Source organism: Danio rerio, chromosome 14 (genome assembly GCF_052040795.2).
Source record: "Danio rerio strain M-AB ecotype USA chromosome 14, GRCz13ab, whole genome shotgun sequence".
NCBI lineage: Eukaryota > Metazoa > Chordata > Actinopteri > Cypriniformes > Danionidae > Danio > Danio rerio.
The window spans coordinates 30,723,529-30,740,139 of record NC_141034.1 but is presented as its reverse complement, the minus strand read 5'-3'; the positions used below and the strand labels follow the sequence as shown (position 1 = coordinate 30,740,139).

General features: G+C 32.2%; 1 protein-coding gene across 6 annotated transcripts in view; it reads right to left on the bottom strand.

The window, feature by feature from the left end:
• Positions 1–5,786: 5,786 nt before the first annotated feature.
• The window catches only part of arap3 (ArfGAP with RhoGAP domain, ankyrin repeat and PH domain 3), a 59,276-nt gene continuing 48,451 nt past the window's right edge, over positions 5,787–16,611 (bottom strand). For 2 of the 6 annotated variants that reach the window (XR_015507522.1, XR_015507524.1), the window contains exons 31-35: positions 16,335–16,398; positions 16,107–16,250; positions 12,975–13,013; positions 8,018–9,213; positions 5,787–7,035 (exon numbers count right to left, since the gene is read on the bottom strand). Coding sequence is in view for 2 of the 6 variants with exons in the window: in XM_087281533.1 (XP_087137659.1) it covers positions 8,812–9,213; positions 12,975–13,013; positions 16,107–16,250; positions 16,335–16,398 (649 nt within the window). In the remaining 4 variants the exon portion in view is untranslated. Of the gene's footprint in view, positions 9,214–12,974; positions 13,014–16,106; positions 16,251–16,334; positions 16,399–16,611 lie in introns of all 6 variants that reach the window. The other 4 variants (XR_015507523.1, XR_015507525.1, XM_087281533.1 and 1 more) reach the window with 2 other exon arrangements.

Below are 16,611 nucleotides of genomic sequence, written 5' to 3'. Positions count from 1 at the left end.
ATAAAATTATTTATTTATACACTGAAAGTAGAGCTGAAATATGGTCACAGGTCACCATAACTAAAAATATTTAGAAATAATGGGGGAGCGGTGATGTGGCTAAAAAAACGTCTTGGATTAGGCTGAGGTTATATTTCCATAATTTTTTATTTTTGTGGTGAATTATCACCTAATGTGCTGTCACAACAACATTTCAGATTTCCCTCACACATGAGTTACTTACAGTACGTTATTCAGCATTTCTGTTGACCTTGTAATGTTTAAAAAACATGCATGATGATGTCCAGGGCCAGACAGAATCTGTAGACATTTCTTCTATTTCTTTAGAGAAAAATCATAGTATAAAAAAATCACTTTTAAACTTTTAGTTAAGGTTAACAAATTAGAACTTGTCTTGTAAAGAACATAAGTCTTTGGTAACTACTAATATAAAACACTAAAGTTTATTGTGCTTTAATCATTGAATTCAATTCATGTTTATTTCTATAGCGCTTTTACAATGTAGAATGTGTCAAAGCAGCTTCACATAGAAGACTAGTAAATTGAAACTATCAGTTCAGTTTTCAGAGTTGAAGTTTAGTTTAGTTTAGTTCAGTGTGGTTTAATTTTCACTGCTGAAAGACCAAACACTAAAGAGTAAGTCCATCAATGCACAGCTCTACAAGTCCTGAGGACAGTGGTGAGAAACAAAACTTCACCAATTGACGAAAGTGACAGAAAAAAAGCCTTAAGAGAAACTCAACTCAGTTGAGCACGACTATTTCTCCCCTGGCCAAACTTTTTATGCAAAATAATACCATATTATCACTGAAATAAATATCAAAACTGAAGAACTATATGTTGACATTTACATAGGTAAATAAAAAGACTCAATGATGGGCAACATAACCTGTGGAAATCTGCAGATTTCAGCGTATTCAGATTTCTTGTGAGATTAATGATGTTCTATTTGTATTCAAACAAATGTGGCTGGTGAACTTTTTCATGCTCCTGATCAGACAAATTCCCATGACTTTGGATTTTGGATTTCGCCCACATTTCCGCACCTTCAGATTGACAAAGTTGACATCAAATCCTCATATAATCTGCTTTATTGTACAGAAAAAAGTACAGAAGTGCCTCTTTGGAACAAAGGCTCGCTAAAGATCTTCTAGACTCGTAACATTGTTCAGCTACAGCCCGAGCAGCTTGCGTACAACTTCATGATTTAGAGCTTTTTTGTCCCTTTGCACTCGATGAAGGACTAAAACCCTGAGGATATTTTTCCTCCTGCTTTTGGAGGAGCTGATGTTTCTTATAATTGTTCACTGAAGTGAATCAGCCACCACAAAACACTGCAGCACATTGAGAGCACTAGCAGAGGGCACAGGGAAGGTGACGAATTGGCAGTGAGAATGAACTTAATCCCCTAAGCTCTTGTTGGGGCTTGTCTTTGCTGTCCCTTCTTCCCTAGAAAAGACCCCGCACTCACAAAGCAACTCAAACAAGAGCTCCCACTCTGAGCCTGTTGAATGCACACAGAGGAGGGGAAAAAATCATGTACATATCTTTGCTTTGTGCCAACTGTGAGGGGAATGAACCAGCAGCTGCAACTTTTCTGTCAAAGTTGGAATTGATAATGTCAGAAAAGCAATGCCAGAAAAATTTATAAAGAATGCAATGTTTTTTTTTCAGCTGTTATATCTAAAAGCAAAAGTAGATCATTAAACTCATTTGGATGATTTTGATACCATATTACAGTCTATACTATATTATAGTGATAAAGCAATATTGAAATAGACAGATATATTTGAAAACATATACATTAATGCAATCTTATGAAACAGAATTTGATCATAAATCTGTCTCAGCACATTCTGTTAATTTAGATAAATGAAGCGAAGTCTCTGAAAATAAATACAAAACATAAATGGCATAAAATAAAGGATGTAGAGATCCACCAGTGTGTTAAACAGCAATATTATCAGTCAGTTTTTAATTTTTTTTTATCTTCATGACTATAACATGAATATAATGGACCAATAATTCATTAATTTACTGCAATAATTAGGTACAATGTCTTTGCAATCTAACATTTTTGATGTAAAATAATTAAATGGTTCCCAAATCAAAATTGAAATCAATGCATGTTTTTTAACTTTTTAGAACACAATCAAATCAGTAATTTATTAATTCAATCATTTTATTCCGCTTAGTCCCTTTATTTATCAGAAGTCGCCACAGCGGAATGAACCGCCAACTTATCCAGCATATGTTTCATTACTGGGAAACATGCACACGCATTCACACACATACGCTACACTCTCAGAAATAAAGGTACTCGAGCTGTCACTGGGGTGGTACCTTTTCAAAAGGTACAAATTTGTACTTAAAGGGTACATATAGGTCCCTTAAAAGTATATATTAGTACCTAAACATTTTAAGAGGAACTCTTTTGTACTTTTAAGATACTAATATGTATCCTTGAGGTACTAATATGGACATTTTAGGTACAAATTTGTACCTTTTGAAAAGGTACCACCCCAGTGACAGCTCGAGTACCTTTATTTCTGAGAGTGCACAAACAATTTAGTTTACCCAATTCGCCTATAACGCATGTTTTTGGACTGTGGGGGAAACTAGAACACCTGGAGGAAACCCACGCGAACACGTGGAGAACATGCAAACTCCATATAGAAATGCCAACTGACCTACCTGGGACTCGAACCAGCGAACATCTTGCTGTGAATCGGCAGTCCTAACCACTGAGCCACCATGTAGCCACCAGTAATTTAATTTAATTGCAAACATTTATAATTTTAAATATGCTATAAAATTGCAAATATTTAATAAGTATTTAAATCAGTAATTGTGTGTTAAATTTGGAGTTGGCAGAGAAAATGAAGCCTAAATGAATAGACTCTGTCATGAATGAAAAATTCTGTCATTGTTGCTAACATGAGAGGCATATCCAGCAGTTCCCATAAGAAACAAATCATCCATGTTTCTGCAAATGAACAAAACAAAAAAAAAAAAACACGGGTCATAGAAAGGGCTTCATATAGTGCCAAATCTTGGTCAAGCATTTGATTTACCGAGCCAAATTCAAATATCAGAAGCACTTTCTATGAAACTGGTGACATTTAATTGTTAATATTCTCATAAAAGACTTCAATGTCTTACAACCCCATAAAAAAATCCAGCTTTAACTTTAAGCTGCAGAAAAATAGTCATCTAGTCAACTATTTATACAAGTTTCAAAGATTTCCAATACATTATAATTCATACAGTATATGATAACAGTAATGTTCTTTTGTTTCATTTCTCATGAAAAAAAACAAGTAGTTAATGCAACAACTGAAGCCAATATTTGGCTGATTTGGACATGAAGAGAGAGATTATGTGAAAGGAAATGAGAGGCATCCTTTTCATGACAAGGTTACCTCAGAGGTGACCTGTTATAAGCCTGGATAATAAGATTACTCTCCTCAGAGGACACTTTTGATTGACTGATCCTCAGCCAGGCCTGCGTTCTTGCACTCATAACCAAAACAATCTTTTTTTGCTCAAACTGCTTGTGTTACCATTCCTGAAGCGGATGTTTAACACAGGTTATCTTGATTTTTATGCCTCTGCATTTACTTTTACACTTACTAAACTTACAAAGAGGTGAATCAAAATAGGAAATACATTCACAACCTTTCTACTGTAACAAATATATTATACATGTGAAATAGATTTTATTATTAAAACAAGGATATCTACAGTCGAAGTCAGAATTATTAGCCCCCGTTTATTTTTTCCTCCAATTTCTGTTTAACAGAGAGAGATTTTTTCAACACATTTCTAAACATAATAATTTTAATAGCTCATTTCTAATAAGTGATTTATTTTATCTTTGCCATGATGACAGTAAATATTATTTGACTAGATATTTTTCTAGACACTTCTATACAGCTTAAAGTTACATTTAAAGGCTTAACTAGGTTAATTAGGTGAACTAGGCAGGTTAGGGTAATTAGGTAAGTTATTGTATAATAATGGTTTGTTCTGTAGACTATCAAAAAAATAAATATAGCTTAAAAAGGCTAATAATATTGACCTTAAAACAGCTTAAAAAAAAAAACAAAACTGCTTTTATTCTAGCCAAATAAATAGGACTTCCTCCAGAAGAAAAAATATTATCAGAGAGACTGTGAAAATTTCTTTTCTCTTAAACACCATTAGGCAAAAATGTAAAAAAAATAAAATAAATAAAAAATGAAAAGGGGGCTAATAAACAGCAGCAATGTATACAGTACTGTTGTATTATATACACTGCCAGTCAAAAGTTTCGAAACGTTATTTTTATTCTTTATTTGATTCATATAGAGTTAATATAGATATTTTTCATATAAATATATTACATTTAATTAATATACTAATGTTAATATAACATTAATATTGTGAGTCTTCTATTTAGAATAACTGCTTTGTGCATTTATTTCTGTCTCATTATTCTAGCCTTAATCGCATGACTCTTCTGAAAACATAATGTGTTATTATTGTTTTTATTACCCATTTTTATCTTATTATTATGAAACCAAATACATTTTACTTTTCACAATACCTGTTAAGAGCATTGAGTGGTTTCCTGTATTCTCTAAGTCATCATCTTTTCTAAAAATGTTGGAGACAGACATTCATTGACTCGCATAGCAGAAAAAAAAAAACATTAAGGAAATCAATAGCAAGCAGTTTCTAACATTCTATAAAGTATCTTCCTTTTCTGAATTAAACAAAAAAATAAAAATTTGTTTTTTCTAAAGTTCTTTTCTTTAAAGTTGGAAACAGGTTACCATTGACTCCTATAAAATAGAAACAAAATACTAAGGAACCAATAGCAACTGGTTTACAATATTCTTCAAAATATCTTCTTTTCTAAAACAAAGTTAATTATTTTTTTACTTTATTAAATATATTACATTTAAAAAATATATTATTGTTAATATAACATATAATAGTCTTCACATTTACAGTAGAATGACTGTTTGCTTTGTGAATATATTTCAAAATGTTATTTATTTTTGTATCATTATTCTAGCCTTATCACATGACTCTTCTGAAAACATAATGTTTATTTGCTGCAGTATTTTTCATTAATTATTATTGTTGTTCCCATTTTATCTTATTATTGTGAAACAAAATACATTTTACTTTCCCAACACTCTTTGAAAAGTATAATACAAGGTTTAAAACAACTGAAATTATTTGAAATAGTTAAACAAATATGTTTGTAGCATTATAAATGTTTCTTTGTCACATTTGTTTAATATAACATCCTTGTATATTATTTTAAGAGAGAAAAATCCTGTAAACTTTTACAGTTTTCCACAAACAAATGAACTATATTCAACACCAGTAATAATTATAAAGGTTTATTTAGCACCAAATCATATTATTTTGATTTCTGAAAGATATTGTGACATTAAAGACAGGAGTTGTGATTGAATACCAGGACTAAATATCATTTTGAAATATATTTACATGGAAAACATTTTTGTACATGTAAATACCAATTCACAACACTAGTTTTATTCCATTTTTAATCTATTTATCACAGCTTTAGTGTACAGAAGAGACTTTCAATGACTATTTTAGTTCTTCTTTTATATTATTATTATTATTATTATTATTATTATTATTATTAACATTTTGCTATACAAGTAATGTTTAGGTATTTGGAAAACAAGTCCAAATATGTGGGAAAGGGAGCAAACACAACCAATACAGTACATTTTGTAAAACTTCAGATAAACAGACTAAAATCAGAAGGTAAGAACAGTTTTATTTAGTTATGAGACTTTATACAACTGTACATGCCTTTAATGAATGCCTGTAAAGAGAGAAGTGAAAACGTGCACTGAAGAGGCTTTTGGATTGTGGGGATTGTATCTGCGCTGTATCTACACTGCCCTCTACTGTTAAAACACTGTGCCTCCTATCACTGACAAATATTTTGAGAATTATTCAAATAGTCTATATAAATAAATTAATAAATATCATAAACTGTATACATATAAAAAGACCTGGCCAAGGTCCCAGGAGAACTGAAATGCATCCATGCAGTATTTATTTCATCCATCTGCAGTCCTGTAAATATTTCCACTGCTATTGTGTATCACAGGCTGCTTTACATACATGCGTTATTATGATTCATTTCTTACTGTTATACAGAAACCACATCAATACTGAGCCAAGAAATGTGTTTAAAAAATAGCACATGAACTGAACTGCAATTTCAACCTTAAGTACAAATAACACAACAATAAAATACAATTATTATTGTATTTTATAATACAACAATAAAATAAAATGATTTTTTTTTTTACGTAAAACTGTATAAAATGATGAGAGGTCGGTCAGTTTTAGTGTAGCATACAAACAAATACAAAAGCCTAAACAAATTTACTCAATTTATACAAAAAAAAATCAAAAATCAAATAAATTCTAGTACTGGTTCACAGACTTTGTGTTTCTCTTTTCAGTGACTGCTTTGGCACTTTACGTTAAAGTGAAAGTTCACCTAAAAGTCCAAATTTACTCAACAATATTCCATAAAATCTCCCAAACTATAACAAGTCTCTTACTTCAATTGAACCCAAAAGAAGATATTTTGAAGAATGCTGAAACGTTTCCTGTATTTTTTTTAAAACATCATCTTTTCTAAGAATGTTGGAGACAGACATTCATTGACACCCATAGCAGGAAAAAACATGGAATTTAATACCAAGCGGTTTTCCAACATTCTATAAAGTATCTTCTTTTCTGAGAATGTTGTAAACCACAACAGAAATCAATAGGAACTGGTTTCCAACATTTTCTAAAGTATCCTCTTTAAAGTTTGAAACGGGTAACCATTGACTCCCATATTACAAAAAAAAAACAAAAAAAAAAACTAAGGAACCAAAGGCAACTGGCTTACAACATTCTTCAAAATATCCACTTTTCCAAGAAAGTTTGAAACCGGTAACCATTGACTCCAACTAAGAAAAATACTATGGGATCCAATAGCAACTCATTAGCAACATTCACTAAAATATTGTCTTTTCTAAGAATGCCGGTAAACCAGAAAACCATTCACTCACATAGGTGGAAAAATACTTTTAGAATCAATAGCAACTGCTTTACAACATTCTTCAAAAAATAGTAGGAAAAAAACTGGAATTCAATAGCAAGCAGTTTCCGACATTCTATAACGTATCTTATTTTCTAAGAATGTTGGAAACTAGTATCCATTCACTCCTATAGCAAGAATATAAATACTATGGAAATTAATAGCAACATATTTCAAACATTCTCTAAAATATCTTCTTTTCTAAGAATGCTGGAAATAGATAGCCATTGATTTACATAGTAGGAAAAATACTATGAGATTCAATAGCAACTGCTATCCAACATTCTTCAAAATACCTTCTTTTTAAAGAATTTTAGAAACAGGCACTTATTAAGTTCCATAGTAGAAAAAAAATGATGCAAATCAATAGCAACTGGTTTTTAACATTTTCTAAAATGTCTTCTTTTCTAAGAAAGTTGGAAATAGGTAACCATTGACTTCAATATTAGAAAAATACTATGGGAACCAATAGCAAGTTGTTTCCAAAATTCTTCAAAATATCATATTATCTAAGAATTTTAGAAACAGCCACTCATTGACTCCCAAAGTAGAAAAAATAAATATGGAAATCAGAAGCAAGCAGTTTACAAAATTCTCTAAGTGTCTTCTTTTCTAAGAATGTTGGAGACAGGCATTCATTGACTCCCATAGTAGGAAAAAAAAACATTATAGAATGTTGCATACCACTTGCTATTGAATTAAGTATCTTCTTTTCTGAGAATGTTAGAAACCAGTGGCCGTTCACTTTCATAGTACAAATAAAATACTATGGAAATCAATAGCCACCCATTTCCAACATTTTCTAAAATATCTTCTTTTTTAAGAATGCTGAAAATAGTTGATTTACATAGTAGGAAAAATACTATGAGAATCAATAGCAACTGGTTTCCAACAATTTTTAAAATATAATCTTTACTAAGAATTTTAGAAACAGGCACTCATTGAGTCTCATAGTAGAAAACAATACGATGGAATCAATAGCAACTAGTTTCCAACATTTTTTATCTTCTTTTTTAAAAGAGTTGGAAACAGGTATCTATTGACTTCAATATTAGAAAAATACTATGGGAACCAATAGCAACTTGTTTCCAACATTCTACAAAATATCTTATTATCTAAGAATTTTAGAAACAGGACAAATACGATGGAAATCAATAGCAAACGGTTTCCAAAATTCACTAAAGCATCTTCTTTTTAAGAATGTTGGAAACCAGTAGCTGTTCAGTCCTACAGCAAGCTAAAATACTCTGAAAATTAATAGCAACTCATTCCCAACATTCTCATGTAAAATATCTCCTTTTCTAACAATGCTGGAAATAGATAGCCATTGACCATAGCAACCAGTTTCCAACATTCTTCAAAATATCTTCTTTTCTAAGCATTTTAGAAACAGGCACTCATTGAGTCCCATATTAAAAAAACACTATGTAAATCAATAGTAACTGGTTTCCAACAATCTCTAAAATATCTTCTTAAAATGTAACCACCAACTGCCATAGTAAAAAAGCTACTGGTTTCCAATATTGCTTTTCTTTCACATTCAACAGAAGAAGCTGAAGTGAAGTGAAATTGGTTTTGGGTGAACTGACTCTTTAAATAAACAAACATTTAATACTGGATTCTTCCTTGCCCATTTCAAAACAAAACAACAACAAAAGTGCACGCCAATTTGAAGCTCAGGTTAGGCTTTCAGGCTCATCTGACTCTGGTTTCTTGCAGAACATGGTGGAAAGTTCCTGTAGCAGTAGTTCCTGTTGCGGGCTGCACGAGCGGTGAGCTCTGTGTCGACCTGGGATGGGCAGAGAGTCAGAAGATCCATCGTGGCTCAGAGCATCCAGAGACTCACCTGAGGACACGAATGGCCTGGAGCCCAGCATGCGGTCCAGAGATGTGGTTTTCCTCTGTCCCAGGCTGATGGGTCGCATGGGCACTTCCTGTGTCTCTGCATGGCCGCTGGACAGAAAACTGGTCTCCAAAGACTTGAGCACCTGCAGGCCGAAGTCTCCCACCTCCTCGTATAAAGGCTCGGGGATTTCAATGCGCTCCTCAAATGAGTCCTGCTGCTGTATCTTCATGGGCTGAGGAGGACAAATGGGAAACAACAATGACATACTGTACTGAGAGGTATGAAGAAACAGGTCTAGTAAATTTTAAAAGACTATACTTAACTGCAGTGTGTTATGTCACTAATCCAATAGCAAAGTTCTTGTAATGGCTTTCATTAAAATAAGGCCATTCATTTTATTAATAATGTCTTTTAATTAGGTAAAAACATACAAATGTGTTGAATTAAATTTAAAACAGCAGTATGAGAAACTATCATTCACTAAATAGCAAATTGCCAATTTTATTTTAAGAGGGAAAAAACAATGTACTATTATAAAAATGTACATTTATTTATTATATTATTAATGCATTATTGCTGATATTGTTATTTAAGATAACTATACTGTTTTATAATTATTATTTTCAGTGTTGTTTGGCTTTAAGTACAATACTGTAATATATTAAATAATATTAATTATAATAATTTATTTCATTATATACGCTATATACCACAAACTTTAATGTTACAATTTAATTATTGTACTGTATTACTTTTGTTATATAATAATATTGTTGCATAAGTCAAATATGAATAATAAACTACCTGACAAAAGTCTTGCCGCTTATCTAAGGTATGGGAACAATAAATAATAACTTGACTTCTAGTTGATCATTTGGTATCAAATGTGGCTTATAAGGCCTCTAGATTACATTTATTTTACCAAAATAAAATATGATCATGTCTTGATTTTTTTAATTATTTATTTAGGACAGTATAGTCTGACTTTTCTTAGACAAAAGTCTTGGCAATTAACAGAAACAACGTACAATATAGAATATAAAGTGATGGTGCATAGAAAAAAATATATATTGTGTATGACTCCCATGAGCTTGGAGGACTGCATCCATACAGCTCTGCAATGACTGAAATCACTCATAATAAAGTCATCTGGAATGGCAAAGAAAGCATTCTTGCAGGACTTCCAGAGATTCTTTGGGTTAATTTCATCTTACCCCAGACATGCTCAATAATGTTTATATCTGGTGACTGGGTTGGAGAATCCTGGAGCTCCTTGACCTTCTTTGATTTCAGGAACTTTGATAGGGAGGCTTAATTATGAGGAGTGCTATCCTGCTGAAGAATTTGCCCTCTCCTTTGGTTTAGGGGCAGCATAAATGTCTTGATACCTCAAGCTGTTGATGTTTCCATCCACTGCAGATCCCTCAACACGTCCCCATACTGAATGTTACCCCAAACCATGATATTTCCTTCAAACTTGACCGATTTCTGTCAGAATCTTGGGTCAATGCGGGATCCAATAGGTCTTCTGCAGTATTTGTGATGATTAAGATGCAGTTTAACAGATGATTCATTGGAAAAATCTACCTTCTGTCACTTTTCCAAATGATCAACTAGAAGTCAAGTAATTATTTGTAGCTCGTACAACAGGGATCGACGACAAGACTTTTGTCAGGTAGTGTACCATTTCATATTTATATAATAAACACTCGAAAAATATGTTTGCATTTTGTTCAAACTACTTATTTAAAATGAGAGGAAACAACACAATTCTTGAGTTGTTTGAACAACTTAATTGTTTTATGTTCAATCAAAAACTAATAAGCTAACTTAATTAAATCAATTGAGTGAAACCCAGCATTTTACACTGTATAGCATCATATTCAAAAATCCACCATCATTATCATATTATTATAATACACTGTAACTCAGACGTGATTGTTGATCTACAGAATTACAATCTAATAGTAAAAAGCAATAATGTAGTAGTGAATATAATATTACATAAACCTTATATTACGCAACAATAACAATTATAAATGACAATTTTAAATAATATTAAAAGTATGATGCAAATTTCTTTCAATGATAATGTCTTGAATTTATTAAATAGTATTATGTTGTTGTTTTTGATATCAAATTTAATCGCCTCCACCAGGATTTTGAGAACCCAGTGTTTTTTGAGATCAAAAAAGAGAATGTTACAGGGTTTTTGTGTATTTTCACAGCAAAACTCAATTAAAGCAAACAATAGCCTAAATTTAGAGAAAAGAGGTCACAAAATCAGTCATTTTAGCTCACAAAAATAAAGCCCCACCAGAAGGGGAAAAAATACATAAAAATATATTGAAGTACACATGAAATCAAAACTAACAATATTGATTTTGTTAGCTCACATTGTTAGTTTTGTGGTGAACGTCATTTAAAAAAAAATCATTTGACCTTGTAATCTCAAAATAAAAATTTGAAAATGCTCTTCTCAGATTATGTCAGAGGTATTGTGTCACAATACAAAAAAAATTTTAAAATACGGTGTGACAATACAAAAAAAAATTGTTGCAACTTCCGGTTCATGCAGGCTTGTAAAGAATTATTAGCCCCCATTTGATTTTTTTTCTTTTTTAAATATTTTCCACTGATGTTTAACAAAGCAAGGACATTTTCACAGTATGTCTGATAATATTTTTTCTTCTAAAGAAACTTGTTTTAATTCGGCTAGAAAAAAGGCAGTTTTCAATTTTTTAAACACCATTTTAAGGTCAATATTTTTAAGGTCAATAAATTTTTCAAATTTTTTTGATAGTCCTTAGAACAAACCATCATTATACAATAACTTGCCTAATTATCCTAACCTGCCTAGTTGACCTAATTAACCTAGTTAAGCCTTTAAATGTCACATTAAGCTGTACAGAAGTGTCTTAAAAATATCTAGTCAAATATTATTTACTGTCATCATGGCAAAGATAAAATACATCAGTTATTAGAAATGAGTTATTAAAACTATTATGTTTAGAAATGTGTTAAAGAAATCTGCTCTCCATTTAACAGAATAATTCAGGGGGTTTAATGACTTCAACTGTATTTATAACTATAAACTAAAAATAAATGTGAAAATACTCATTTTAAATGTACTTTTAAATATGAAATAATTGTTTTTTTTAACATCACTCAGCTAATCAGACCAGTCTATAAAGCTATCTATTTTTAAATAGAACTTTGGAAGCTATAAACTTCATCCATACAAGTACTCTTGTGCACACAAATGTGCAAGTCCAAGCAAATCAGTGTCCTGACCACAAACAGCATCACAAAATCAGCATTTTAACCACAGAGCTCTTAGACTCCCAACACACAGGTGACTATTATCTTACCAAAATACGTAATCATACAGATAACCTGGTTAGATGATCTACCATTATGTGAACAAAAGCAGTATTTGTGGTGACGCAGAGCGAGCGAAATTCCCCCCTCGACAATGTTCAAAACAAATCACTTCCTTTTCGGAGTTGAAACTTTTGTCTCACTATCAGAGTGACAACATCAAGATAATTGCCGAATACACTGAAGACAAAGCAAGAAGCCCGCAGACAATTTGCTTAGCGAAAGCTTCTGGGCAGGGACACACACCAGAGGCCCGAAAAACACAACCCTCCCTTAAGGCTACAGTTGCAGAACAATGCAGAAGCGCCTTTCTTCCTCCAAATGCATCCTGTCATATCAGGAAAGCCACAGGAATGGGGGGAAGGACCGAGGAAGTCAAAGGGAATTCCTCTAGTAAGTACGGGCTCTTTTGTAAAGCGCACTTCTAAAAGTTATTCGATGCAAAAGTCATTTGATACTTTCCAAACCTCCTGCTTTTTACCTTCAGACAAGACACTGTAATCGGAGTAATTCTGGCTGAGTGTGTTAAAGAAACAGCAACAATTTAGTGGGCAAAGGTGCAATAATTGAACATTAAAGACATATAATCTCCAGGTAAAGAGAAATACTTACAAAAAACATGGAGAGTGCTCTTCTTGTGTGAAGCTTCCTCTGCAAAAACAAACACACACAAAGACAAGTGAAGCTAAAACCCAAAGTCTTTTTATACACACTGTAAAGAAATATCTGCATTTTGAGTATTTTGTGATTCACAAGTGTTTATTTATGAGTGTGAATAGCAATATGGGACCCTGATCTCTGCTCTGCAGACTTTTGGTGTTTTATTGTGACTTAAGAAATAATACGTATAGACAGGGGCAGACTGGGACAAAAATTCAGCCCTGGCACTGTAGCCACACAAATTACCACACCGACACAGCCCCACCCACAGACACGCACATTCACTATTAATTTTGGTGTACAGATGATGAAATAATATGACATTCTTGCCAGATTTTGATTACGTTCAGGTAACCTCGGATTGGGTCGGCCCATCTTGAAACCAGGCGGCAATTGCCGATTGGGCCAAATGCTTAACATTAATTATTATTATTATTGTCATCAACATAATAGCATCTAGCAAGAGATAAAAGCTGTCTGCACTTAAAAACAATACATATTAAAAAAAAAAAAAAAAAAAACTGACCGGCCCACATTTAAAAATTGGTCCGGCCCTTCTGGCATTTGCCAGAATTGCCAGATGGCCAGTCCGCCCCTGCGTATAGAGAAATAAGTTTGTAAAATAGCTGAAGATGTACTGGCAGTTTAACAAGGTTTTTGTATCATAATATACAACACCAACCCAGACAATAGATAACTTTAAACTATTAAAAATGTTAATAAAAGACAACTTTTCTAATATTACAAAGGTTGTTGGAAAAAAGATTAAGGTGCCATAATCTAATTTAAAAAGCATTAAAAAATGAGAAAAAAATAAACACATGAATCTCAAAATACGGAAAACTGCTAATTTACAGATATTTTTTACAGTGCATCTGTGTTAAGGATTGTGACCAGTGCATGTGATGTTAATTTCAGCACAGTATGCTTTTTGAACTACTACTACAATAAAGTATGTAGCATTTCAAATATCATGCCAATGCATAACTATCTTATGGTTTGCTAATTTAGTAGTTAATTCATATGAATTTGAACGGTTTTGTACATACACCTTCTTTCTAAAAATCATACAAATGTATAATTTATCTACTAATTTATCACAACAGTAAGTCATTTTGCTTTCCCATTTTTAACACATTGTTGTGTAAACACATTCTAAGAATATTTTAAAACACTAGTTGTGACATTAACTAGGACTATGCTTATTGCCTGATTTTTTTTTTCTAATTGTGCCTTTGACTGTTTTTGCACTTACTAGTTTCATCCACAAGATGTCAACACTAAATCAAGCCTTTGTTTCACAGCCAGTAAAGAATAGTGAACAACAGTGAACAAAAACTATGGTAAATTTTATTTATTTTATAATTTTTTTTTATTTAAAGAAACACAAACAACTCTAGTAGAGTTAAGCAATTGAGTTTTACCAGTGTTCCTTCATTTCCTTTTTTTCCCCACAGCTATAACATACTAGTAGCTCTTCTTTACTAGACAGTAGTCTATATTTATTAGATACTAGTACTTATTAAATGCTAGTATTTATTAACTGTGTTTATTCTATTAACATTCCATTAACTATTAGTTTTTTCTTAATTAACTCCTAATCGGCTGCCAATTAATTTAGGTATTGGGTTGGATTAAGGATGTACAATAAGATCATGCAGAACGTATACTTTATAAGTACAATTAAACAGCCAGTATCATAATAATAGGCAGATAACAAGTCACTAGTTCATATAATGAGAACACTAAAGTGTCAATTTTTTTATTATTATTAATATTATTATTATTCATTTTATTTTTGACTAAGTCCCTTTATAAATCTAGGGTTGCTCTGTATGTTTTACAGTGAAATTGATTATAAATAAACAAATAAATTATCCAGCTTTTGTTTTACACAATGAATGCCCTTCCAGCTGCAACCCATGACTTGGAAACACCCATTCACTCCCATTCACACAACGGAAAATTTAGCTTACCCAATTTACATATAGCACATGTCTTTGGACTTGTCAGGGAAACCAGAGCACCCGGAGGAAACCCACATGATCATGGGGAGAACATGCAAACTCCACACAGAAATGCCAACTGACCCAGCAAAGGCTCGCCAGAGACCATCTTGCTGTAAAGTGATCGTGCTTCCCACTGCGCCACTGTGACACCCTATTATTATTGTTATTTATTATTATAGTTCTAAGGTTTTTAATTGAACCTGTGTGCATTCTAAATAACTATTCAATAAAAATGTATATCACAAAAACTGTTGCCAGTGCCTAATGAATAACTACTAATATCTAATGAAAAACAATCATATTAAATGAATCAATATGTTATCTTACAAATGCTTACAGGTAATATTTAAAATGATACACTAGAATAGTCACTAGAAAAATGAAAACTTGACAGATCTAAACAGTTGATATCTGAAAGACAGATCCCAATAGAATTCAACAGCAAATGTATTAAAAGTGTCACTAGTACCATTCAAATTAAAGTAGTTACTAGTCCTTATTTAAATACTATTATCTAAAAACAACAACTTGTATCTAGAGAATGTTTAGGTAATAGTACCACAAGAGATAATACCTAAAGAATAGGCGCTAGCAGCTAATTGGAAATATACTAGCAGCTGAAAAATAAGCATGAAATTACATACTAATACATTATAAAAAAAATTACGTGACCGTTCACCAAAAAAAAATATTCTATGATCTTTTACTCATCAACCTGTTGGAGTCCCTTTCTTATGTTGAACACAAAAGAAGATAATTTGAAAAATGTTTGCCATTGACTTCCATAGTATGTATTTTTCCTGTTATGGGAATCAGTGTTATGTATGTCAATGGCTCCTGGTCACCAACTTTGCACGTAAGGGTGAGTAAATATTGAGTACATTTGTATTTGTGCATGAACTATCCTTTTAAATCTTAAACAGGCATGCCATAGTGTTTTAGTATGGCATCAAATTACTCAGGCTATGCTTTCAGGTGCATATAAAACAAAACACGCTTTCGGATAAAGTATCAAAGCTACAAACAAGCATGCATCCTATGCCCTGATCCACTAGAGGGCGTCAGTGTGTTGTACCAGAGTCTGATTGGCAGAGAGCATGGTTGAGTTGGTGTTGCTTTCCTCTCCTCTGATGGGCACGAGCGGCATGGTGCCAAACTTCTGCTTGGAGATGTCTGAGGATGAGTGACGCCTCATCACCGGCGGCCGCAGATCATCATTCTGAAGCAGAAAATATAATGTTCATTTGTAGCTTTGGACTATTACATAAACATTCACAATTGTTTAAGGTAAATTAGGCGGTACCTGTGCTTTTAGTAAATTGGTCATCCAGTCCCATAATTCAGTTTCACAGGAACAGCTGAGGTACCTGTGAGGTCAAATGATTTAGATCTTATAACAGACATTGCAGATAGATTTCAAATAAATACAGTGCATCAAGAACCAGAGAGTGAAAATCACTGACAGTAATTTAATACAGCTAGTTTCAGTCGAGGACAAAATTATTAGTTTAATATAATATAATATAATATAATATAATATAATATAATATAATATAATATAATATAATATAATATAATAT